Here is a 27,179-nt window from a genome sequence, read left to right as displayed (position 1 = left end):
CTAATATAATTTCATGATTTGAAAACTTAGAGTACCACAGAGATTTAAAATATGATAGTACCTACAAAGTGGCTTCTGATCATTGCTTTAGCCACCTCTCATAGCTTTCAATAAACAGTACATTTTGATAAATATATTTCTACTTATAAACATTTCTAATTTGTTTGTGAACCTAAGAATTATTGAATCAAAAAACCATTCCAAGATAAGCATTTCATTAGTTCACTTATCTTTTATTTTAAAATCTAGCACACTGCATTTGGTAAATTTGTTTAATGTTATATAAAGTTTATTTTTAAAAATAGTATAACATATATAACCTATCAGCATAAAAAATATCGTATTTCCACATTTTGTAAAAAAAAATGGAGGCTGAGCATGGTGGCACACACCTTTCACCCCAATATACTGGGAGGCAGAGGCACATGGATTTCTGTGAATTAGTGGCAAGCCTGGACTACAAAGCGATTTCTAGACCAATCAGTGCTACATAGTAAGACCCTGTCTCAAAAAACTAAAAACAAAACAAATACAAAAAGGAAGGAAGGAAGAAAGAAAGAAAGGAAGGAAGGAAGGAAGGAAGGAAGGAAGGAAGGAAGGAAGGAGAAAGAATTATTTGGAGCAAACACCTTTATTTGCACAACTGTATCCCAGTGCTTGCAAAATCAAGACAGGAGGCCCAAGAGTGTAAATGGCAGCCTGGGCTATAAAGTATTAAGTCCCTGTCTCAAAAAAAAAAAACAATCAAATTCAAAAGAAGAAGGAGAAGGAGGAGGAGAAGGAGGAGGAGAAGGAGGAGGAAAGAAAGAAAGGAAGGAAGGAAGGAAGGAAGGAAGGAAGGAAGGAAGGAAGGAAGGAAGGAGGAAGGAAGGAAGATGAAGAGAGGAGGGGGAAGGGAAAGAAAGAACAGGGTTACAAGTTAGGCTTAATTTGTACTTATTTGATTGCTCATAAATTAATTAATCAAAATTTTATTGTCTCTAATCTTGGTTTAAGTAATGTAACCTGAGTATAACAAATTCTACTAAACAACTTCAACTGAAAACAATTTGCATTATCCATTTTGGGGTGTGTATATGGGGGTGTGTATATGTAGGTTTTGTGTGTGGTGTGTGTGTGTGTGTGTGTGTGTGTGTGTGTGTATGCAGGTGTGCTTGCCCATGTAGAAGCCAGAAGCTAATGTCAAGTGTGTTACTCTATTGCTTTCCACCTCGTTATTTAAACAGCATCTCTCCCTGACCCTGGAGCTCACTGCTTTAGGCTAAACTAGGAGCTGGTCAGTGAGCTCTCGGCATCCATCCCCGTTTCTGCCAACCGTACCCTACCCTACCAGAGCTGGGATTATGTATGCCGTGCCTGGTTTTCACAAAGGCACTGGCAGTCTGCACTCACACCCTCAGCCCTGCATGGCAAGCTCTTCACCTGCTGAGTCATGTCCCCAGTGCCTAGCTATTCATTCTCCCAGGAAGTAAAATAATACATTATTTTTACCTCATCCAAACAGTTGACATGAACATTCTTGCTAGACAACAGTGTCCCAGCTTCTTGGACGGTACCTTTAAAAAAAGAAAGAAAGTGGTGAGATGTAAGATCACCTCTCACTAGAAAAGAGGAAAAGGTCTAAGGAGGAGGCAATAAACTTTAGAGGGCTGTCTGTAAAACTAAGACTAGATAGGCTGGGTGCTAACACAGAAAGCACCCAGCCACCAGCCTTCCTCCAGAGAAACAGTTTTATACAAACTAACATAATTCCATTCCAGCGACCTGAAATTTTATTAGTTTGCCCCACTTTTCTCTTGGCAGCCATGTTATACCCACTCGGCACAGGAGTTAATGCCAAAGCAAATCCTAAAGACGATCTAATCCAAGTCACCATCAGGAACTGACAGTCTCCTCTGGGTAAAGCTTGAAATCCAAGATGCAGCTGGAGCTACATGATTTGTCAGGTCTGGTGAATGACGGCACGTTTTTAGTAGAATGCCTGGTTTGGAAACCGATAGGTAAGACGTATCTACAAAGTCTCCTGCTATGGAAAAGTGCTCTCCGGTCAGTATTCAGGCTCCTGGGCTGGAAGGGATCACAGGAAAACTGAAAACTCAGCCCTCTGCTGAGTTTGTAATTGGGTCAGAACGATCAGGTTTTTCCAGTTTTGTGTGGGACATGAAAGAAAGTGGTTGCAGAAGGGAATGTCAGTATTATCTCCGCTAATCACGGCAGCCACACGTCCTGCCGAATCATTCCTGGCTTGACTGGAAGGAGAACGATGAAACCGAGTGTCCTCAGCATTCGAGGAAGGGATACCCTTCTCCACTAAAAGGAGATAACAAGCAGCAGGAGCCACAGGGGTCACACATCAGATATTTACATTATGACTCATAACAGTAGCAAAATTACAGTTATGAAGTAGCAACAAAAATCATTTTATGGTTGGGTCAGAAAACATGAGGGTCACAGCATTAGGAAGGTTGAGGACCGCTGGTACAGATGATTAAGGCATACTATATAGGAAGAGGCATCCTGTCTTCTGGCAATCTGAACACCTTCTCGACCTGCTATTTTGGAAATACTTTTGGAGGCTTTGACACATAGCTACGATCAATTGTTAGCCCAGTCTCTGCCCCTCTCCCCTTCCTGGAAGATTATGGGATCAAGGTAGAGCTGAAAGTGCCAAGCCTGTAATTGAGTCTTGGTCTTTCCAGTGACTAATCCATATTGTAAAGCTACCTAGGAGCTTGACAAACAGCACCTAAGAAAAACAGAGACGTGCCTGTCACATCAGACATGCCAAGGGAGCTCTGTTCCCAGGAACCACAGTTACAGACCAGCTACTGGAATAAAAGATACACCCAGCACTCTTCGGGCTTAGATGTATGAGGTCTTTAAGAGCTGTGTGCCAGGAAACAAGGGCACAGAGCACATACATACTATAGACATCCACACAGACACATACATGCACACACATAGATCACACAATCTGTTAACCTCAGCCGCTTGAGGTGCAGGAAAAAAATATATATATCTGAAAGAGTTTATGCTTCTGCAGAGTGAAAACGGATCAGTGAACGATCCCGAGGGGAAAATATAGGTAATACGACTTTTCATTTGGTGTTCCCAATCTAATGACACCGAGAAGAAACTACAGGACACGCTAAATAACACAGAGGTGTAAAGCACATGGCTCATACAGGAATTCAGCTTCTACTTATGCCTTACTGTCTTAAAAACGGCAACTGAGTTTTTAAGAAGCTGTTTTGTTAGGGGAAAGAAATGTGCTTTATCTAATCTAACAAACTCTTGCAGTGGGAGGCAACCCTGTGAGAAGTAAATGGATTGAACCGGATCAACCTTTATTGCAGACACAAATTAATGGAGCTAAGCTATTGAAAGCGAGTAACAATTTGCTCCTTTTGAGTTTACGCCAAACGGCTCAAACTGAAGAAACAGAACCCAGCTTTCCTCACTCAAGTCTGACTGATCGATTTTATCCAGATACACCACCACTGGTAAACAAGTGATGCAAAGAATGACATTCCCATTGCCACCCCCTTCTACCACCTATGACATTTCTGGGGCTACTGAGAAACTCAGCGAAGTACGCCAAGCCCTGCCTGACTTTGTTAAGGAATTAACAAGAAGCAAAATCCCAGGAAATTCTGAGGAAGATTCGGGGCTGGTCTTAATATAGATACACTTAATATAGATACTCAGGGCATATTATATGCTCTTTTTTTTAATTTAATTTTACGTGTATGATTTTTTTTTTTCTGCATTTATGTTTGTGTACTACACGCTTGCCTGGTACTCGGAGGCCAGAAGAAAGCATCAGCATCAGATCCCCTGAACCTGGAGTTCAAGATGATTGTGAACCACCATGTGGGTGCTGGAAATAGAACCTGGGTTTCTGGAAGAGCAGCCAGTGTTGTTAAGTGCCGAGCCATCCCTCCAGTCCCAACACGCTCTTCTTAGTTTACAACTGGAGCAATTATCGTTATTTTACGGTGCTAGGGATTGAATGTAAGTCCTAGTTTACACACGGGGGGTAAGAGCTGTACCACAGAGCTATGCCCTAGGTGTGTAAAGATTTGAATAGCTATTTAGTGGACCTCAAAAAAAATGTATTTTAAAAAAGTATTTATTTATGTGTATGAGTGTTTTGCCTGCATGTATGTATGTGTACCACATGTGTCTGTGGAAGCTAGAAGATGGTACTGGATCCCCTTGAACTGCAGTCACGGGTGTGTGTGAGCCGGTTTGTAAGTGCTGGGAACTGAACCAGGTCTACAAGATCAATAAATGCTCTTAGCCATTAATCCATCACCCCAGGCATCCAAAATGGATGCCTGATGGCATCTGTACCCAACTAAACATTTAATATGATTGGAGTTGGTGGTTGCTGTAGTGCTTATGAATAAATAAAATTATATAAAAATATTTCAACCACCTTAACGGTATGATGTGTGTGGAGGGGGTGTGAACATGCCATGGCACATATGTGGAGGTCAGGAGACAACTTCATGGAGACAGTTCTCCTTCCATGTGGGTTCTAGGGATCACACTCAGGTTGTCTAGTGTGCTGAGAAAGGACGTTACACGATACACATTTGTGTGGCCCATAAGCGCTTTAAAGTTCAAGGAAAAATATAGAGTATAAATTGCTACCATCAGATGTAGAGCTATAAAATATTTATAAGCAGACAGTTAGAGGCTGGAAACACAGCGCATTAGAGAAGAACACACACCGCTCTTGCAGAGGGTTGTAGTTCAGTTCCCAGCACCACGGCACTTACATCCGGTGGCTCACAGCCAACCATAACTTCAGTTCCAGGGGATCTGATACCCCCTGGCCTCCAAGAGTACATGCACTTTCCAACACAAACACATATACCCATAAAATCTTTTAAAAATCTTTTTTTTTTTTTTAAATCAAGATGCCTCTACTGTGTCTACTTTGACTTGCACTTTGAAACTGTAGCTCTCTACAAGGTTTCTGAAAGTGCTTCCACTCTGGTTTCTTCTTCTATAAAGGGAAGGTATTTACCAAGGCCTCAGGCAGCAGAGCATGTTTAACGTGTTGCCTGTGCTAGCTTGATTCGTCCTTAACAGCAATGCTGCGAGGTAGGAGACCTTGACACAGAAAATGTAACTTGCACAGGTCCACGCCACCAGGACACAGCAGTGGTGCTGCTACAACCAGAATGGCCTGGTGTCCTGTTTTCAATGCCTGTGATAAAAGGTCATGGCCAAAAACAGCTTGGGGAGAAGTAACAATCCGTCATGAAGGAAGTCCTCCCTGCAGGGACTCCAGGCAGGCAGCTGGAGGCAGGAGCTAACACAGAAGGACCGCTGCTTACCGGCTTACTCCCCTGGCTCAGCCTGCTTTCCATAGAAGCCAGGACCAAACGTTCAATGGTGGCACTGCCCTGATGGACTGGGCCTGCTCCTATCAACCATGAATCCAGGAGATGCCCGCACAGCCTCACCTACAGGTCACCTGTCGGAGGTATCTTCTCAGTTGAGCTTCTTCTTCCTTTATGACTCCAGCTTATGCCAAACTGACAAAAACAAAAACACCAAAATCCCAAAACCCAGACACACAGTATACGTCCGTTGCTTGGTGCTTCATGCGACAATTCAGCAAAAACAGACGGACAAACAGAAGCACAAACAAACCTTTAGATCTTCTAAATTAAAGGTATGAGTGCATGCCATGTGTTCAGAATGGCATTTAATGACGGCCTGTCTTCTCCTATCTCCCAGTACTTTCCTGAGAGCAAGAGAAGCTTAAAATCCTTGATATGACAAGAACGCGTCACAAACTAAATTCACCTTGCTTCTTTATTCATTGGCTTGGGGTTTTTAAACCAATGAAAACCAGCGTCTACCCACTCACAAGCCTTGACCATAGGGTGGCCTAAGAAATACAAGGTAAATACACTAATTCTGCCTGATACAACCTTAGCTGTACGCATGTCCAAATACATCCACGAACTTAGACCCCTCCTTTCAGACACATTTTTACTCCAGTTGCTCACTGGTTTTCACTTTCAAGCGAACATGTGATAAGCTCTGGCCTGTTTAAAATCAGAATTCCCGTCCCTGGTGGATTACGCGTTGATCTGTCCTCTCTTACTTTTGATTGGTACAGTTCCTAGCGGGCAGCTGGGGCTCCTGTTCACTAAAGTAAATCCCAGACCTACTAAAGGCAGGGAGAAAGTGGCCCAGAGACATCCCAGAAAGCCAGAAGCCACCGACAGCCATGCAGTTCACAGAATAAAAAATCCAACACAGGCTCTGAGATTTCCGGCAAAGATCGATCACCCTGAGAAATCTAGTCATGATTGATTTAGAAGTGAGATCAGTTCCTAGTTGCCTGTTGAGTTTCAAGCCTGATATTGTTTTCTCATACTGTTTCGACACATGGGCATTCCTTGTTAGGAAGAATCTGTGAGTTTTCCTATCAGTGGTTCTAGATTCGTCTGGCCGAGTAGAAGGCTGTAAACGCAGGGGCCCTGTGCTACAATATCCAGCTTCTCTGCCATTCGAGGGCATATGTTTAATTCTTGAACTGAAAGCATCCACGTCAGCCATGCCCACAGGCCCTGCATCCTCATCTCAGCAAAGTGACAGTGCACGTGTACGCACTGATGTCCCCTGCCAGGTAACGGGATGCGTCTGGGGACTCATCTGGGACACGGCTTCTGGCTTCCTTTCCAAAAGCTGCACAGCGGGGAAGGGACTCGAATCCGCAGAGTGGAAAGGAAAGCACCAAAGATCACCACAAGATCACAGAGGTCTGACTCCCGACCAAGGGCCCAGTGAGTGTCTAGCCAAGCTCTTCGCCTTCCTGCGGGTTCCTGCGGCGGTCCGGTCTACAAGAAGCCAGCCACAGAGGCCCTGGATTCGGAAAGCTCAAAGCGGTACCTACAGACAGAGTTCTGTGCCCTTATAAAGAACCCCTCTCGCCGAGAGCTCACTCCACCCCCAGCAGGGGCGGAGATCCGCTAGGGATCCAGATCCTTCGGCCTCCGGAAGTCCAAGGGGCCCTTCAGACACCCGCCTAAGAGCCTAGAACTACCAGGCCACTGTGGTCTGGACTGACTGAAGTCAAAACATCGGAGAAGCTGGCAAGCATGCTCACGCGGAGGCAAGCGCCCCTGCGCCGCGCTTCACAGCCCGCGAGGGGTAGTGACAGTCGGTCGATTTCTAAAAAGCTGATTTAGAGGTCTAAACTCGGCAACCTAGATCTGATAGTGCCAAGGCTTGTGTCTCCCAGCTCCCCGCCCCTGCAATCGATCCCCAGGCAGAGACAGAAAGGCTTTTTTTTTTTTTTTTTCCGGACTGCAAGTAGCCTAAGGTGCCCCGGGCTCCTCAACGCCCCGCGACCAGTCTGCAGCGCCCGGGTACCAGCCCTGCACCCGTACCTTTCCCGATCACTTCCAGCAGCTCCTTTTCCTCCTGGGTCAGCTCGCCTTTCTTTATGTGCCCCATCGTTCCCGCCAGCTTGAGGCTTATTCTATTTCTATGGGAAGGTTTTTAAAAACGAGAGACGGGTGTGCGGGTGTGGAGGTCCGCCACAGCTAGGCAACTCGAGGCTGGGGGCAGCAGACCAGAGAAGTGGCGCTAGCCAGGGTCTTGCGGCTGGGGGCTGGCGGGTGCGGCGAGCTCGGGCGAGCCGGGCCGGCGCTCTCCGCAAGCCCGGCCCCCGCGCCTCATTGGCCAGGTCGGGAGGAGGAGCTGCAAGGGGCAGCAACAGACTCCAATTGGAGCAGCACTCAAGGTCCAAACCAAAAGAAGAAATTTGGAGGAGGGGATCCATGTATCTTCTAGGTTCTCCGCCACTGTGCAAGCCTGTTTAAAAACATACAGTCACGATTTTCCTTTAATTAATAAGAAAGTAGTTCTCTGCCTGGCAGTGGCTTCGCAGGAAACGCGCGGAGGCAGCGGGATGCCTCCGGACGGGTTCCATCCCCCCTAGAGTGGCTCTGTTCGGGCAAGAGGCGGGGAGAGGGTGGGGCCTGGGCGGGAGGCGGAGCCACGCCGGGTTCCGTGAGTCTGTGTCAATGTGTCTGTCCTTCACTCCTCCATTGTCTGCTTCCGCCGCCGCTGCCGCCGCTGCTGCTGCAGGATCCGCCGCAGCCTCCAGTCTCGCGCGTCGTCGCTCCCTCCTTGGACAGGTGAGCCGGGGCCAGGTGGGGCGGCGGGAGCCGGAGGGTCGGGGGAGCCGCGGCCGCCGCCGAGCCAGGGGCTCCCACCGGGCTGGAGCTGGCGTGGAGGAAGCATGTGCCTCCCTCCCCGGGCGGTTGCCGACCTCTCGGTAGACTAGCCCCTGCGCCGCCCCATCATCCCCGCATATACCGAGTGTCGGCGCCCCTCGAGGAAGACCCAGACCTCGCTGCTTAGGGCCGCCCCGGGAGCCCCGGGCACCGCAGGCGGGCCGCGAGCTGGCCACGCGGTGGAAGTGGCGGGTGCACATGGTCTCGTTCGTGGCGATCCCCAGAGAGGCCGGCTCCGGGGAGGTGAGGGGGACCAGCGGGGTGGGCTTGTGAGGGGGAGAGGTTCGGAGAAGGTAATTTTCTTTTTGCAAACCTCGTCCTCCCCACCACTTGTCTGTCATCGCTTGGCCTCTGGAAGCCAGAAAACCTGGATCTGTGCTGTTCGTTAAGGATATGTAGAAGCCATTTACTCTTACACTAATACTTCGTTGGGGTGTGTGTGTGGGGGGGTATCTTTGCTCTGAGAGAGTTGCCTGTCTTTGTAACTCGGGTTTGGGGATTTATGGAACTAGGGAGGGGAGGGTGCGGAGGGCGGAGATTAAATTGGTGTTGCTGTCTATATATAGCCTTAGATTAGCTTCTTAATCCAGCCTTCATTCAACTGTGATGTGAAGCCTGCAGCGTCCCCCGTAGGTAGAGAAAGGGTGGATACAGTGTGTACCTTTCTGTGGCTCAGATGCAAGACATGCTTGCTGAAATATGCAATCATTCCTCCAAGGTGCTTATCTGTAGCGCTCGACAGCGTCAATCACAGCTTCTTCAGAAACGGCTGTTTCGTTTTACTGTTTCTCTGCGGACTAGTATTGATGTTTTGCCCAAGACAGAACTGTGCTGGGGAGAAATACTTGGATAATTATGTAGATTTTTTTTTTTTTATTAAATATCTCCGGGACCACTCTTTCGTTCCGCAGTGCCATATATAAAGTAAAATGCTTTTTCCTCTGGCCCTACACTTCCTTTTGCTAGAAGCATATACAAACACGTCAGAGATCCAGGGATGATGTTCACTCTTTCTTGTCTTTAGCCAAAATCTTTTCTAAACTCCTGCTGCCCATCCCCCCCACCCCCCAACAGCCACAGACACACAGAGCTTCAGCTTGGGGAGGGAGGAGCAGATTCTCACATGAAAATGGTTGGTGATTATTCCTCTCAATGTATCACAAAGAAACTTTTGTTTGATGGTGTTTTAGAAATGATGTAGCTGTTCAAACAAGCAGTAGGGCTTCTGAGAGTGACCAGCGTTGTGTAACACGTTGGTGCTACTGCCACAGCGGTTAATGTGCCGGAGGAGCCCCCAAAGGAAGGGAGTGCCTGAGAGTAACCCTGCCACGTGACTGCACATCCTCCCAGCAGATGCATAGACAGAATTGGCTACTTAACAGCCAGTATTTCCATCTCTGGTGCCAGATCTGGGCCATGGTTACTTGAAGGTCACACCTGTTTGTCTCTCTGGGTTGTCAGTTCCTCGAGGAGAGAAATATAGGATGGGTGTTCTTGGAGCTTGACTCGCCGGTGGTTATTTAATCTTCTGAATGCATGGCTTTAATTTAGAGTTGATGGTATTTAAGAACAAAGGAAAACATCCACCTAGAAGTGAAGATAAATCTGTGTTTGTTTGAATTTTGGAAACAGATACCTAATAGAGAGTGTTCAGAAGTGTTCCAGTGCTAGCACTGTTCAATATAAATATTTAATGTCAAAATAAGATTAGTTAATGAGTTTATTGAAATGTATTCTCATCAAAGAACTCTATTGATAATGAAATAATTATTCATTTTGACTATCTAATCTGTTTCAGATATTCTGCCAGATGATGTGCATAGGATTATTTTAATCATTGTTATTATGGACTGAAATTAGCCAGTATTATCTTCATTTATGAAAATATGAACAGAAACTAAAGGAGGTTAATTTGCACAGAACCCCACCGTTAGAAAGCTGGGATTACATCCTTTTTGATCTGACTTTAAGAACCTTTTGCCGGGTGTGGTGGTACACACCTTTAATCCTTAGCACTCTGGAGGCAAAGGTGGGCCTATCTTTCTACATAAGTGGCTCCAGGCCAGCCAGGGATTCATAGTAAAACTCTGTCTCAGAGATTAAAAAGTAAAATAAGTTAGAACACAGCCAAACTGAATGATAAATAAAAAGCAAGAACATGGCTGCTCCTAGATATGATGGAACACCAGATAGAAAGAAAGAAAGAAAGAAAGAAAGAAAGAAAGAAAGAAAGAAAGAAAGAAAGAAAGAAAGAAAACATAAGAACAGGTATGGTGGAGAAGAAAGTTTATTGGCAGAGACATCTGGGAGAGTCCAAAGTGGACATGCCCCTGAGCCATGTGAGGGGAGGGGAACCAGACACAGCAGCCAAGAGGACAAAAGATAAAATAGACAGGTAACCAACATGCCTGGGGTTATAGGGAAGAGCTTGCGAGGGAAAGGCTGCCCAGTCCTTGGGCTGGAGAGTCCAGGTAGAGGGCAGGGTGTGCCAGTCAGCCCTGTAACAGGTAAGGACTGAGGAATGCTGGGAGAACCCGGCCTCCAAGTCTGCTGTGACATGTTAACTAGGAACCTCAGCCACTTGTCCCAGGGTTTGAGACGTAACACAAACCTTCCCTCTCTTCTCTGTGGGCTGGTGACTAGCTGTTTTATGAGATCTAGCATGCCATGTGTGCAAGTCTCCTCTCCACCTCTTTGCCTGGGCCCTTCTCCTTTACTCACAGCCTTCCTGAGATAGATGTATGTAGTTTATGGGTCTAGTTCCATGTTTTTTTTTTCTTTTTACAAAAAAAACGGAAGCATATTAACACATCTACATAATGGAAAAGATTCATATATATGTGTGTATCTGATCGTCTCCTGTTTCTGTCTTCACCTTTTTAGAAAATAGTAATTTCGGAAATGCTATGCATGTGCAATCACCTTTTTTTCTTCTTCTTTTTTTTTTTTTTTCTTTTTTTTACTACTTGTGTCCTTGGCCTCTGCTGTGGATTCCTAACTTTTTTCCTTCCCCAACTGGCTACTTCAAGGAACTCTCCTCTGAGTAAACTCTAGCATAATTGTCCTTTCTCTGGCCACCAAGTAAGGCTAGGCAACCTGTGATCCCAGCAGGAGTTTCCAGTCCAGCTCCACCCACTCTCTGCCCTAAGGTCCCCATAGGCTGCTTCCCTAACCTGCCAGTAATTTCCACCCACCCCTGTGTTCCTCCTTTCTCTTCCTGGAATTCTTTGCCTTTCCTGTGCGCCCATTCTCTCCCCTTGCCTGCTTGGAATTCCAGCATGCGTGCATATCTTTCACCTTGTCTAAAGAGGGGAGTCCAGACCCCCAAACAGTTGCTGGGACATACAGTCTTTGCACAGCTTGGCACTGGTGACATGCGGCTGGTACTATTACGGGCAACCCTCCAAATTATCTATACTGTGGAAACCAGCCAACCCCCTCAGACCAGCCTTCAAATTAACACCGTTGTTTCTGGATCTTCATTCCACGTGAAAATAATCTAATTTAGCAAACACATTTATTTTTAATAATTGTTTGGACCCCTTTTCTCCTTCGACTGTAAACTCACCAGGTCAGCTCTCTGTGTTTCTGGAGATAGAAGCTCATATCTTGCAATTAGTAGGAGCTCACTGCATGCTGAGTTGAATTCATTTGATCTCCAAGTTATTTTAGGTAGATTTGTTTCCCCAGTTGACTGATCCATCCTGGCAGTGTGAAATGAGGTGACACCAAGCACAGAAGTCTCAGACATTTGGAGTCTCTGGGCTTCTTGAAGTCACTCCAGTACTACCAGCTAAGGGGAGAAAAACAAAACAAAAAAAACCAAAACCCTCATATAATTAGCATGCCACTCTTGGTTCCCCCATTCAAGGCCCTGGTTATTCACTGTCTCTTAAAGATATTACTTTGTAAGGTCATTGACAACTAATTTTGAGGCTTTTATCTGATAGGAAAGCTTTTCCCTTGGATTTACTCGAGGTACTTTTTGTTTGGTTGGTTGGTTGGTTGGCTGGAACTTTAATGCTGTTAAGTAATTTAAACTTCATAGACTGAAGCAGTGTGCTTCCATTGTCAAAAGATCCCTTACCATTCGGAGATGAGCTCTGAGATGCTCAAGGAGAACTTGATGCGGTCTAAGCGTCCTTCTCACTTTTAAAGATTGTTTGGAATTTTTCCAGTGAGACTTTTAAATGGACACCCGGAAGTATCATGGTTCCTAAGATATTAAGCCCCATGCAACATAAAATAATGTGGGTGCTTGGTGCTTAGGTGTGCCAAGACAGTCACTCCTGATGCTGCAGAGCACTAAACACACGACGTCGTGGCTCAGCTTTTCAACACACCTGTAAGGAAACCGGGATTGCTCCTTGCTTCTTCACAGGTTTGTGGATATCTTACTGGCAGTCAGTTACTGTCCCTTCTAAAACTGACAAAGTCATTTGTAACCAAGTCTAAAGAAAGACACATAGTTTATCTGACAAAAGTCAAGATGGAACGGAGAGTAGACACTGATTCTCGTCTTCTAAAGTCATTCCCAAAAAAGGAGTGGCAGAAATGTTGAGAGCTTTGTCTGCTTTGCTAACCATCTGGAGCAGTATCGGCGCTCCTAGGACGGGTTGGTTAGTGTGGGAAAGCCAGGACGAGGGTCAGGACAGCGTGTGTGCCTAGTCTTGCTCACACTTGGCTTACCTGAATGCTTTCATGGACACCTGCTTTCTAATTCTTGGAAATTCATAGCTTGAGTTTCTTGACATTGACATTTTTTTTTTCTGGTGGTTGGGGGATCACTTAGCAAGCATGGAACATTGAGCTGGAGCCCCTACATTGTAAAAAAAAAAAAGTTTCTCTTTTATATTTTGACACTATTCTATATTATTTTAACCTTACTTTCTTAACGATGTTGAGGGATTTTTAGACACTGTTTAATTAACAGAAGCTGCCAGTATGAGCAAGCTGTGTGCAGTTGTACTTCTCAGTCTCAGCCCTCTCTGCAGTCTGTTTCTTGTGGACAGATCTCTCCAGCAAGTGTCTTTTGGGAGGTTAGGTGCCAAGTGGAATGATTTGGCCTGTTCTAAATTTGGCCTGTGTTGACTGAAGAGTGCCAGAAATGCTCAGATAGTCCCATTTGTAAGCTATCTGCTTTGAAAATCAAGCTTAAGGTAGATTAATGAATGGCTGTTCTGTATTCGATGCCAAAGATACAGTGCTGTCATTATTCTAACCTGATTTCCTATGTTAGCTATTTTCTTTTAATTTTTGTTTGTTTATATATATGTGTGTGACAGAAACATGTAATGATAGAGATAAGAATAATGCCCCATTTTAATATCAAAGGAAAATAGCCACTTGCCTAGCTGTAATTCTTTTAATTCTATAAATACTAATGTTTAATGGAAATAATCAGTTTGCGTAAGTAGAACATTACAGTTTTCCCTTTCTAACAATTTTTTTTTTTTTTATGTTAGAGGAACCTTTTTGTTTGCTTGCTTGGCTTTGGCTTGCCTTTTTTTTTTTTTCTTCAGTTTTCTCTATGTAGCCCTGGCACTCCTAGACCTCACTATATACCTGGCTGACCTACAACTCAGAGAGTTCTACCTGCCTCTGCTGGGTTCACAGGTACCTCACCCACTCCAGAGCAGGACTTTTAAAAGACAGTTGTTAGGTGTACTATTGTTTAGGAAACCTAAAGAGCCTCTCTGGACCAGAAGGGCCACAAGCACACAGCACTGTCGTAATTACTGTGGAGCATACAGTTTTACGGCACTCCACTGCCATACTTTACTTCAGATATAGTCATACAAAAAGACTTCAGTGTTTTACTCTGTAAAGTTTCCTGGAACTGTGGTGATTTCTAAGGAAGACAGAGAGAGCACGGCCTATGTTTTCCTCAGACTACAAGGTAATAAAATGGGACTTTATGAACAGGAAAGAAAAAAGAACTCTGAGTTTAATGGTGCCAAGGTAACTCCTGGCCTGAGGAAAAGGATGTCGCATAATATGTTTGGGAATACGAAGATTGTTTTTGTTCAGTTTGAGCCTCCTGCAGGAAATGGTTGAAAATTGGATCCCAAATATTACAGAAAGATTAGAGCCATAAATCTCCCAATATCTGGATGTCCCCAAGAGGCAGACTATTTAGCTCCTTTCCCTGAAGATACATGAACATTTTCCTTAATAAAAGTCTGAAGAGAACTGTTTGCCATTTTGATGGTAACATGCTAATTCAATATACCCAAGTGCTGACATTAGACTTCAATATTTATGTTCTACTCTGCCAAATTCTAAACTATAAGTTCTAGGAACCAATAATGACAACATTTCTTTTAGGAATCATATAAATATCTTTCCAAGATATTGTGACAACTTGGCTCTTTGGCCGGTATTCTGATGGAGTCAGTGGACTTGTTCCATTTGTGTCAGCTCCAGTGGGACAAGAATCTTTCAGCTATATCACCAAAGCTAACAGGAACTGTGTGACTGCTGACCTGTATCTGGGGGGTCATTGGGAGCCTGGGTTTAGAGCTGGGGTTTTCAAAGTATTGATTCCTTCTAGATGTTAACTGTGAACTAAAAAGTTAAAGGAAAAGAAAAAAATCCCACACAATTATTCGAACAGTAACCAGCCCAGCTACTGTTCAAGTGAATGATACAAAGTATTTTGGTACATTATCTGTCACGGGGCCTCTGTCTGCTGGTGCCAATTTAGTAAATAGGGACAAAGCTGCACCTGCTGGCAAGTGAACACCTAAAAACTTGTCTGCTCTAGTCCTTCTGCCCCCAGACCTGGCATATTAGGTAAAAAGATTTACTATATAGCTGAGCCACGCAAAAGTATGAGTGCGGAAGGGTGGGTATCAGGGGCAGATCTCCTGCCATTGCTTGGCTTCCTTCCCTACATCTGAAACAGTTTGTACTGGTTTGGATATTTATTGCTACTTATTTGGGGGCTGGAGAGATGGCTCTGCAGTTAGGACTCTTGCCCTTGTGAAGGACTCCGGCTCCTTTCCCAACACCCAAAACAGTGGCTACACCCACTAGCTAGAGGATCCAACATCCTTGTCTGACTTCTGTGGGTGCCAGGCCCAATTCCTTTAGACTTCATTGTGTGACCGCTGATAAAGCTGTATTGATGGACACAGTACCTGTGTCTGGTGTGCCGGGCTGTGTCCGTTGAGTGCTAGGCTGGGCTTCGGCAGTTCTGCCGAGCCCGTGCTTCCCTTGACTAAAGCATACGCATGGGTGTGTGTGTTCAGCCTTCAACTTGGCAGGCTCGGGCAGCTCCCTGTCCCAGAGAATAGGGTAGGAGTTTCTAGGTTGAAAGAAGTAATAACTAAGCCTGTGTTTGGACTCATGCCACCACCATCTTTGACCTTCCTGAAGGTTCGTTCCCAAGATGTTGAAATTTTCTCCTACTGATTACAGTAGTTTTCCCCAGCGATTGTGTTTTCCTCCCTTGATTAAAACCCTCTTAAGTAGTGGAATGTGCCTCGGTGTTTACTGTGCTAGCTATGAACTAGAAGCACAAACACGCCCGCCAGCTTTGTGATTCTCAGCCTTTATGAGCTGCCGTGTGGTACTTGACATTCTGTTCTTTGCTGATCCTCATCCCCTGGTTTTCTTCAGCTGGGGAGTCCTTTGTTGTGAAATCTGTAAGCTCCATCCCTCTAAGGGAGGAGGACATCTTGTATTAAAGTCACTTTTCACCTGGGTGTGGAGTGTATGCCTTTAATCCCAATATTCTGGCATTCCTGAGGCAGAGACAGGGGAATCTCAGTGAGTCCCAGGCCAGCCTGTTTAACATGGTGAGTTTCAGACAAGCCAGGGAGATACATGTTCAATCTCTCAAACTGTGGGACAAATGAGCAAGGCACCTATTTAACATATCAGAGTGGACCTGACCACCGGGTTCTCCCAGCATCCCTTAGTCCTACCAGGAGTCATCTTTCTCAAGACTGGAAGTTGGTTCACTGGGGAAGAACACTTGCTCAGCAGGCACGGGGCCTGAACTTGAATCTCAAACACCAACATTGAAAATAGTGGAGTCTGGGTGCCCATGCCTGCAGCCCCAGAACAGGAGAGCAGAGGCAGGTGGCCCTGAGAGCTCGCTGACCCACCAGTCCAGCTCAGCCGGCAAGCTTGTGAGTCAGTGAGAGATGTTATGGCAAGACAGTAATGCAGAGGAGCAACAGAGAAAGACGTCTGCAGCCTGCTCTGGGCACCCCTAGTCTAGGGCATGCAGCACACCCTCACACGCACCACTCTGCTCAGCTGTCTACCAAGGATGCAACACTTTTCTAAAGAAGTGAACATTGAAAACAATTACAATATAACTTTTGTCTTTTGTTTTTCATATGTGAAATTCTCATGCATAAAAACTTTTTTTTTGTTTACGTAAGGATACATAAAGCAGTGTGAAAGCATTAAGATTATTATTTCTATAGGACATAGGGTCAGAGTAAGAAAGGTTGAGATGTGAGCTTCAGTTTTACTCTGTGCCTTTCTGTTTTGGTTTAGTTTGTTGGTGTTTCACCCTTACCGTATTATCACTTCACGGTATTAAAAGCTACTGAGAAACTAAGTTATCTTTTCTAAGCTAAAGAAAATAAAAAATAAAAAAATAAAAAAAAATTAGACTATACCATTGAGTTAGGTCACGTAATTCCAAGTTCTAAGGACAGTATTTTTTAATAAGGGGAGAAGTTAATGGGTAAATTTTGGAATATGGGCTTACTAACTGCTTAACTATACAACATTTTGTAATTAAATGTGCGTTGTTGTATTAAGTATTTTTAAAATCCACACAAAACAATGGGTTTTCTGTTCATCATAGCTTTTCCTTTAGGAATCTGTTTTGAATTAGCAAGAGTTGGAATGTTTTTCTTAAAGAGCCTCGTATCTTATTTTGCCCACATGCCTCCTCAGTTTTTTGACTGTTTATTCTTTTTAGAGCGATGTTTGTTAATAATCAGTTCTACACACAGCACGCATGCTCACACACACCAATATGAATGTTTCCATATTTCTACTCAATCAAGCCTGAACCATGGAAAACTGTTTCCATGGCAGGAATAAAACAGTTGGTTCAGTGGTGATCACACAGTTTATTGTTGACTTGATGCAAGTTTTTTTTTAATTAATTACAATTTATTCACTTTGTATCCCAACCGTAGCCCCCTCCCTCATCCCCTCGCAACCCTACCCTCTCTCCCTCATTTCCTTCCATGCCCCTCCCCAAGTCCACTGATAGGGGAGGTCCTCCTCCCATTCCTGACCCTAGCCTGTCAGGTCTCCTCAGGACTGGCTGCATTGTCTTCCTCTGTGGCCTGGTAAGGCTGTACCCTTCCCCCCCCCCTCAGGGGGAGCTGATCAAAGAGCTAGCCACTGAGTTCATGTCACAGACAGTCCCTGTTCCCCTTACCGGGGAAGCCACTTGGACACTGAGCTGCCATGGGCTACATCTGTGATGCAAGGTTTTTAAATATCTAAGTTACCAGGAGGATACAAATTTATTCTGCTATAGGAAAAGGGGCTTTTAATCCTTCTTCCCTTCAGCTGGGGAGATGGATGAGTCAGTGAGGCACCTACATGCAAGCAGGAGAACCTGAATTTGGGTTCCTAGCACCCACGTAAGCAAGCATGGTGTAGACCATCTGTAAGGTTAGCACTGTTGTGGGACAGAAACACTGGGGAGGCAGACACAGGCGCACCTCCAGAGCTCTCATGCCAATCAGCTTAGCCATGTCTGTGAGCTAGCTTCAGGATCAGTGAGACCCTTTCTCAAAAGAAATGAATTGGAGAACAGCTCTGGCCCCATAGGGAGGCACCATCCCTGTCATACAAAGAGCATTACATACGTAGACACAAGTAAGAAAGCAACCAATTAAATAAGTAAATCATTTTTCTTGTATAAGGACAGTCAAATACGAGAATATACATATTTAAATTTATATGTATAAACTACATAAATCTTTATTATAAACGTTTATGTGAAGAGGTGTTTTGTTTTTCCTGGAGTATATAATCTACCTACTGTTTCCTATGTGAGGCTTACCTCCATGGCTCTGTGTGCATGATTTTTATTTCTGAACGATTTGAGGCTAGTTTATGTATACTTGTTGCCTTGATCTGCTACTTCAGTGTGTATTTCTGAAGAGTTAGGTAGTGGGTTCCTGAGATGGTTCCATTGATAAAAGAAAGCCATTAGCTGCCAAACCTCATAGCCTGTGCCAGTCCCCAGAACATACACAGTATGAAGGAACCAGCTACACAGTTATCTCTGATGTTCACGCATGCATAGTACCGTGGATGTGCCCAAACACACATGGGCACAAACACTAAATAAAGAAATAAATGTAATTTAATTTTTTTTCTTTAAAAGAATAAGACTTTTCATATAGAAACACAGGGCAACAATTAAATTTAATGAAGGCCTTAATGAAGCGATCCACCTGCCTCTGCATCCTGAATGCTGGGATTAAAGGGTGGGCTATGCTACTGAGCTTATAGCATATCTTTGGTATAGATTTTTATGCCTCTGTTTTTATGTAATAATTACAAAATGGTGAAGTTTCTAATCCCTTGACTCCTGTTGATCAGTTGGCATTGAACCTGCAAAAAAGATTCCTTGCAGCTGGAGTCATGGCTCAGTTACTAGCATTCATGAAGCCTGGTGTCCCATCCCCAGAGCCAGGTGCCCACCTGTCATCACAGTCCTTGGGAGGTCCATCCTCAGCTATGTGGCACGTTCAAGGCTAGTCTGGGCTGCCGGAGACCCTGTCTCCTCCAGGGTCATTTTCCCTTCTCCTCTGCCCTGTCAGTTGTAAAATACAGGGATAAGGATAGACCTCCCGGCTCTGATTTTTTTTTTTTTTCAGATTATTGGTCTTTCATTTCCTTTAATCATTGACATTCCTTTTGCCCCAAACTAGGCTAAGAAATATTTTCAAAGTTGTTATCATTTTATTTTTTTAAATATTTATTTATTCTGAAATCAGATAGCCCAGGGATCTTAGGGAGTCTATCCTATCCAGCCTTGATATCAGTCATTTTTCCTTGGGACTCTTGATTTCTTTTAGTAGGCAGTGGTGTGATGCTAAAAAAATGTTATCTAATCCCTCTGTAATTATCTTTCTTGTAGATGTGTAATAATAATATTGCGGTGGTCCTTTTGAAAGTGGTTTACATTTCAGCAAAGGTTAAATATTTTAAGTAACATGCACATTTAGCTGCAGGCTCTAGACATGATCCCTGAAAGCACTGTCTGCAGTCTGAGGATTCGAGTACATTCTATGTCTGTTCTTAGAGAACTCTCAGGAAGCATAAGTAAGAGAAAACATGATATTATCTTACTTATTTTTTTCTTTTAAAAATAATTTTAATTTAATTGTATTAAGTGTATGGACATTTCGGCTGCAGGCATGCATAGGAACCGCTTGCATGCCTGGTGCCAGAAAGGCATTTGACTTAGTTACTTTTCTGTCGCCATGAAGACACTGATCAAGGCAACTCTTACAAAAGAAAGCACCTAACTGGGGGCTTGCTTATGATTTTGGAGGGTTAGTTCATGATCATCATGGAGGGAGGCAGACAGAAAGAGAAAGCCTTTCGAAACCTCAGAGCCAATCCCCAATGGCACACCTCCTCCTATCAAGGCCACACCTCCTACCCAAACAGTTTCACTAACTGGGGACAAGCATTCCAACATATGAGCCTATGGGAGTCATTGTCACTCAAACCATTGCAGCATCGGATCCCCTGGTACTCGTGTTACTGATGGTTGTGAACCACCATGTGGATTCCGGGAATAGAATCCTTGTCCTCTGGAAGAGCAGGCAGTACTCATAACCTCTGAGTTGCAGCAGCCCTCCCCTCTCTTCTTACTTCTCTTCACAAATCTCTTATTTTTCTTCTGTCTTCCACCCTCTTCCCTGAATATCATAGGATATAAAATTACCATTGTGGACAAAATGTATCAGTATTACAGATGTGAGTAACGTTTTTGTGATGGATTTGAATGCATTAATAATAAACTCAGAGTCACCAGTACTACATTGGTGTCTCATCAAGGAAAGGTATCAAAGCTCTTCTCCTTGGTGTCGTTTGACTAGGAAGGAGCCTAGATTTGAATTAGCTGCTTCACTCTCTCTGTCTCTTTGTTCATCCTGCCTGTTGATTTCACGAGTCTGATTGCATGAGTACCTGCCAAGAATGCTGTCTTCAGTGTCTGTCTGTGTGTCTGTCCCTAACAAAGGACTTCGTTCTCTTTTTATTGAACAGCACTGAAAGCATCTCATAGGGAAAGAATGAAGGGTGCTTTACAGAAATCTTTAACAGAGTTTTATAAGGGATGAGGTCATTGACACCAACTAACCCCAACTGACCCAGATAACAAGCAATAATATGTGTCATTGTTTATCAAGCAATATCTGCATGTCCCATCCAACATACGTGGTGGTCATATTCATTTTATAAAGCCACTTTTCATCCTATTTGCTGTTTCCAGTAAATGAGTGTCATAACACAAACACTCCTGTCTGGGTCAAAGGCATCAGAGAATACATAATATATGTAAGAATATGGCGATGTATTAGCTTAGTGGTCAAAGTTGATTACAAGGAAATCCAGGGCAAGTTAGGTTGGTTGCTACATTGTTTCTTGAAGGCAGGCTAAACAGGCTGAGTACACGCAGACTTAGCCGTTTCAAGTGAGCCTAAAATGTATCATTCGATCTGGCTGTGAGTGAGGTCCAGAAAAATTTTTAGTCTCTTAGAATGTAAGATATTTTCATCATAAAGCATTGCCACAACTATCAAACGGCCCAGCTCTTCCACTCCTGGGCGTATACCCAGATCTCAGATTATCCCTAACTAGCTCTCCCTGTATCTACCTCCCACACGTGGGAAACAATCTGTTCCCACCGCCTTCCGTCTTGAGAGTCTCTTGAGCAAAATCAACTTTCGTGTGCCACCTTGCTGGAAAACGTAAAGGTTGTTCCTTGGAGCCCAAACCCTCAAATAGATGGCCGGAGGTACCCTTCTGCACCTACAGTAATATAGACCCTGCAGAGGGTGCTTGGAGCCCAGGGGAAGAAAACAGCGGAGGAAAAGAAAGGAGCCATGCTGGCGCTCTTGGCGCCTTCTCCCAGACAGCAGCATCTCAGTTGCCTCCCACAGCCACAGGTCGCTGTCTTGTGTGTACACAGGGAAGGTATGCAGATAACTAATCTCCAGGTGATAAAGGGAGATGGGGTAGCTGATGCTCTTGTCCTGAGAGGTTGCGCTGGCTGTTTCCTCAGCGTTCCTTCTGTTGTTCCGACTGAAACAGGAAAAGACCCAGCTCTTGGTTTTGTGTTACCCAGCTGGCTCCACAGTGATAGTGGCCCCCAGTCACCTGCCACCTCACACAGATGGTAGCCTTTCTGGTGCTTCTTCCTAGAAGGTGCACCAGTCTTCTGAAAAGGTAGAAAACCATCCCAGCTCAGTAACAGACCTTGGACAAGACGTGCTAGGAAGCCCTAGGAGCCGGAGCCTGGTTAAATTATTCGGTACAGACCAGAGTTTATGAGAACACACCAATTGATTGTCCAGTGCCAAATGGTTAGCCCTGAAAACGTGCGTACAAATAACAGTATGTGGAACAAACAGGTTGTATTTAGGAGCGTGTGTGTATAATAACAATGAAAAGGAGGCCATGAATTTGAACGAGAGTAGAGAGGGTATGTGGAAGGGTTTGGAGGGAGGAGAAAGGGAACAATCTCAAAAGTAACCCCTTCTCCCCCCAAAAATAAACTAAGGGACAAAGAAAATAATAATATCACTAGGTGTAGTGGCATATGCCTTCAATCCGAGCAGTTGGGAGGCAGAGGCAGGCTAATCCCCCAGTTTGGGGCCAGCCTGCCTGGTCTACAAAGAGAGTTTCAGGACAGCCAGGGCTGTTACACAGAGAAACCCTGTCTCAAAAAAAAAAAAAAAAAAAAAAAAAGAAAAAGAAAAAGCAAAGTCACTAAAAGCTCTTAATAACTTAAGAGTGTGCCTTAGTAACTCATTCCTGAGGAATGCTGGTGATGAGTCTAGGAACTCGATCTCCAACTGGCGACTTTGTTCCTTGGTCCTAGCTTTCGGCTTATATTCAGAAATCTCAGGTGTCAGTATTATACACGCATATTTAGTTGTTTGCTTTAATGTTAACAATTTAGCATTTTAGGATCAATTTCAGTTTAAGAGAACTTTGCTACAATGTTGTCAGCCTAGACGTTTTTTCTGTATCAGACATGTTATGCTAAAGAGTTGATGTTTCTTGTTCTTGTAGTAGCTGCTTGTAAAGAGAATCACTAGTAATTATGGCTATGCTATGAGCTAATTCTCGAATCTTGGAAAAAACCCAATGTGGTTCTTGAGAAGAGTCTTGCTGACTTGTGTGTTGGTGTGAGGCCTTGGGGACCACTTTCTGCTGTGTGGGTGAGGTTGCTCTCCTGTGTTTTTGAAGACCAAAGTCTTTTCCCAACACAGCTGCAAGCAGTGTTGGCTGTTGCAATATGGAGCAATTGCGTTGTGATGTTTCTTTACAAGGCTTCTTTTCTTGCCCACAACATACTGTGAATCTTTGTGAGTTCAAGGCCAGCCTGGTCTACAAAGTGAGTCCAGGACAGCCAAGGCTACACAGAGGAACCCTTTTCTGAAAACCAAAAGGCAACAACAAAAACATAGATATTTTTTAGTTATCTTTTTATTAACTATTTGAAGCCATAAGAATTGTTTTTAAAAAACATTGCCTAATGTGCTAACCATTAGTCAGATTGATTATTTAAATTTTAATTAATGAGAACAAAATAAAATTAAACATTTATGTTTTCTAAGAGGCTCTGTGGTCAAATATGTCTGCTGGCCCCGATCTTAGAGGTTATGAACAAAGCAGTTCCTTCCTTATAGACAGCCATGCTGAATACATCGTCCATTGTCAGGGCAGGGTCTCAGCTGGCTCACTACCTACTTTGTTATAAAGTTCTAGTGAAGTATAGCCATAGCCATTTTTTTTTCATCTTTTCTACTTTAAAATTTTTATTTGCCATCTTTGTGTACGCACGTGTGCAAGGTGGGCATGCCTGGGGACAGGAGAAAAGGACGGGTGTGAAGAGCAGAGCACAACTTGATGGAGTCAGTTCTCTCCTACCCCCGTAACGGGTTCCAGACATCAAACCCACGTCCAATCTTACGTGACTCATTTGCATATGGCTTCTTCAGACCAAGGTAACTGGAATAGAGAGGAGACCATAAAGCTAGTATGTTTTTCTGTCCTTTTACAGAAAAGAGAAAAAAAATGTGACGTCTGTTTTAGAGTGTCTGTATTCCTAAGCTGAAGACGTGTGAGGAGCGTCACTGTCGCTTGAGCTAGCACATCCTGGGAGGCAGGCTGTCAGAGATAAACTAAAGCAGACAAAACTAGCGCAGATGACGCCAGAGCACAGGAACAAACCTCCAAGGACTGGAGCAAACTGTCACTCACTCAGGGAGACAGCAGAGGATTAAGGCCTTTTCTGGTAGATCATCTGTGTTTGGCCAAGTGTCTGTCTTAACTCATGTGTCAAAGGCTCTGTGTAGCTCAGGCTAGCATCAAACTGGTGGCCTTGTCTCAGTCTCCAAAGTGCTAGTAAGATCACAAGTGTGTTTCTGCCACCCCGGCCGGGTTTTCCAGCGAATGATACTGCTTGTGGCTAGGTAGTGGGTTCCAGATTATAATGCAGTGTGGTAAATATAATGCTAAGTCACAATAAACAGTAATAGTGAGGTGTGCTTTGAATTTGAATATCGTCCTGCTGGATAGCCTTTACTGCCTGGTCTTTGGTGTTGGCCTAGGTGTGAGCTGCATCCATTTTTTAATCTCTAGTGCCCTGGCTTTTCTCAGGCCAGGATTTTCCCAAGGGCTCAGTGAGGGCCTTATGCAGGCTGACCCTCACTGGAGCAGATTATAGTGGAGCACGGAGAGCTAAAATTAGAGGGAAGCGTGCCTCTGCTGCAAATAGTAACAGCCCAGTGACAGGCACTCTGAGTGAGCAGAGTGAGCCTTCGAGCTCTGGGGGAGATGGGTTGTGTTTTGGTCTTTGGTGGTGTTCATGAATCTTTGCATGTTTATGTGCTACTCAGTTACTCTCCACACCGAGTAGATGGTGGTGACAATAAGTTCTCATAGCCAGGCTGTGAAGAAAGACGTAAGCACTTAGGCTGAAGTTGATAGAAGAGCTAAAGCTTTAAAAAATTAAATTTGTGCTGTGGCAATTCTCCAATAGGGGAAAAAAAAGAATGAGAATAGGGTGCAAAGATGGCATTAATTAGGGAATTCCTTGAATTTGCATTCTGGGTCAAAAATAAAACTTTTAGAGAAAGCTCACACTTGAATTTTTCTAGATAGTTACAAAACAATTTTTTTTTTTTCTTTTTTTTTACAGATGGTTACATTTTACGTTTTATTTTTGTTCCCACGTTTCCTAATAAGCCTCTTGAGGTTTTGGTCGCTGGTGTTTGTTGTACTGGGAGGTGTGGGCGTGTTGAGGGACGTGCTGGTGTCACCACTTTTGCACCAATTAAAGGTTTGCTGATCTGGGGTACATCTGATAAAACGTCAGCCAGGAGGTTTCTGAGTGAATTTGGCAGTTAACAGAAGTAATCCGTGTGTGGGTGCTACTTTTCCAACATCTGTCAGGTGACACCAGGGCCACTGGTGAGGGGTCTGGCGAGGTAACTGTTTCCATCGTTGAAGAATTTGCGCCTCCTCCTCGAGCCGAAGAAGGCTCGCCATCATTGTATCTCAAAGCAGTCCCTTTCGCTTTGTGAAGCCGTTAAAAACTCAGCTCTGGCAGTGAAATAAGTCGTGTTTTGCAAATGTTGCTTTACTTGTGGGTAGTTTGTCCCTTGCTAATGGTTGGTCTGAAGTTCTTGGTGGGAAGGACAAGTTTTGGTTTTGTTATGGTGACTTGGGGATGGAGCATGAGACCTCAGAGCCTGCCAGGCAAGGGTTCCTCCCCAGAGCAGCAGCCCCAGCCCCACAAAGGAACATTTATTTTATTAACCGAATCATATGTAATTTTTTCATATTGCTAATGATTCTTTTAAACTTCAGGAAGTAATAAATCTAGACATTTTTCAAACCACGAATAAAAGTGTTTTGTAGTACTGAAGACTGAATATGTGGCTTCCTGCTTGCCAAGCCCGTGCCCTACCACTGAGCTACACTCCCCTGTTTATTCTTTATTATTCATTCATTTTGAGACAGGCACTGAGTTGCCCAGGCAGGCCTGGAGTTTTTTCTCTGTGGACCAAGCAGGACTTAAACTTGGAATCCTCCTGCCTCAGCCCAAGTAGCTGGGTTTCAGGCCTGCGCCACCAGATCAGCTTCAAGTCACAGGTTTTTAAATGATAGATGATAGGCACAGCAACTGTGAATAACACATACCGTCTTAGCTGCCCTCTAAAATTTAAGCAATATAGATAATTTCAATATATATTCATGCCAACAGGATATTAAGTGTTAAAAGGTCCCAGAGAACAAATTTTATGTATCAATACTTAAATTTTTCTTACATAGAAAAGGCACATATTATGTAGACCCTCTTTTTAGGCAAATAAGTTGCACTAAATTCTCTAACGAATTTTTTATCCTATTAACAATTGAACATTGTTCCATATTAGCACAGCAGCTAACCAGTTAAGTATTTAAATGCTTATAGGGAACTTAATTTTTAGATGTTAAGGATAGAAAATTTCATGGAAACCTAGAAGTTTTCTAGCCTTTTTGAGACTAAACACTCGGGGGGCTGGGGGAGGACCAACCACAATCAGATGACAACAAAATGACCAGTGCTAAAGACAGAAGAAGAAGAACAAAATAGCCAACGTGAACACAAAGCCAGGGCACTTCTAGAGGCAGGAAGTGCCCTGCCTAGGGTGTGTGCAGAGAGTAAGCCACAGGAACTGTGGGGGAGGGGGGAGTGCTACCTGAAAGAGGCAGGTATGAGGCCTCAGACACTGGGCTTCATCTTGTCTTTTGGAGCAAAGGCAGAGGGCAGTGAGGTCACAACCCAGCGTACGATGGGAAGTAGCAGGAACTCAATGTAATTTCATCATCAGAGACAGAACCTGAGCTGCAGCAGTTACAGCAGCTCATAAGGCTGCGAGTGTTCCATGCAGTGGTGGAGTTGCGATTTATTTGAGCGCTGCAGCTGCATCCTTCACATACATGCATATGTGCCTTGGTGTGTGTGTGTGACCAGTAAAGCAGTTGGCAGACTGCAGGTGTACACATATAAGTATTTACAGACAGCCACCACACACTCCCTAAAAGCATGGCACGAAGTCTAACTTCTGCCAACGTCGATGCAGATGGCTGTTCCCAACCTCGCCCAAACTTTCACCTTTGCTGACCCAGTAGCTTAAAAGCTGACATCCCCCAGAGTCGAGGTTGGTTATCTGCGTGGGTTTATTTGGACTGCTGATTTAAAGTACATAAACATTGTTTTGGGTTTTTTTTTCAGTAATTTTATGAATAAGCACCAGAAGCCAGTACTAACAGGCCAGCGCTTCAAAACCCGGAAAAGGGGTAAGTTGTGATGTGTTGTGTGTGTGTGTGTGTGTGTGTGTGTTCTGATGAAATTATTAGCATGGAGAACAGTGTTACTGATTTCCTACCTTCCCTTCCTTGAACGCTGGAGTTCTGACTAGCCTTTATTCTGTGGTGCAGCCATGGAATTGGGTTGCTTATGTTTAGTATTGAGTGGCCCTTATTATATCCTACCTGAACTGTGCTCTTAAGAGACAAAATGAAGACAGTTGATAAGCTTGGCTGCCTTTTATAAACTCTACTGATTTTGACATCATTGTTTATATTTCTGTTCCCTGCTTTTCTTTTCTTTTCTTT

The 27,179-nt window shown here is 44.2% G+C and overlaps 2 protein-coding genes across 3 annotated transcripts in view; one reads left to right on the top strand and one right to left on the bottom strand.

Annotated features, from left to right (window-relative positions):
• Positions 1 to 7,697, bottom strand: part of Ankmy2 (ankyrin repeat and MYND domain containing 2) — a 34,571-nt gene extending 26,874 nt beyond the window's left edge. For both annotated transcript variants that reach the window (XM_021651377.2, XM_021651378.2), the window contains exons 1-2: positions 7,422 to 7,697; positions 1,492 to 1,556 (exon numbers count right to left, since the gene is read on the bottom strand). In XM_021651377.2, coding sequence (XP_021507052.1) covers positions 1,492 to 1,556; positions 7,422 to 7,488 — 132 coding nt within the window. In that variant the 5' untranslated portion in view covers positions 7,489 to 7,697. The remainder of the gene's footprint in view (positions 1 to 1,491; positions 1,557 to 7,421) is intronic.
• A 320-nt stretch (positions 7,698 to 8,017) lies between these two features.
• Positions 8,018 to 27,179, top strand: part of Bzw2 (basic leucine zipper and W2 domains 2) — a 51,048-nt gene continuing 31,886 nt past the window's right edge. Inside the window, exons 1-2 of the mRNA XM_021651376.2 lie at positions 8,018 to 8,174; positions 26,797 to 26,861. Of these exons, the coding sequence (XP_021507051.1) occupies positions 26,804 to 26,861 (58 nt within the window). The 5' untranslated portion in view covers positions 8,018 to 8,174; positions 26,797 to 26,803. The remainder of the gene's footprint in view (positions 8,175 to 26,796; positions 26,862 to 27,179) is intronic.

The sequence above is a fragment of the Meriones unguiculatus genome, chromosome 1, assembly GCF_030254825.1.
Source record: "Meriones unguiculatus strain TT.TT164.6M chromosome 1, Bangor_MerUng_6.1, whole genome shotgun sequence".
Classification (NCBI taxonomy): Eukaryota; Metazoa; Chordata; class Mammalia; order Rodentia; family Muridae; genus Meriones; species Meriones unguiculatus.
This window is presented reverse-complemented; position numbering and strand designations above follow the sequence as displayed.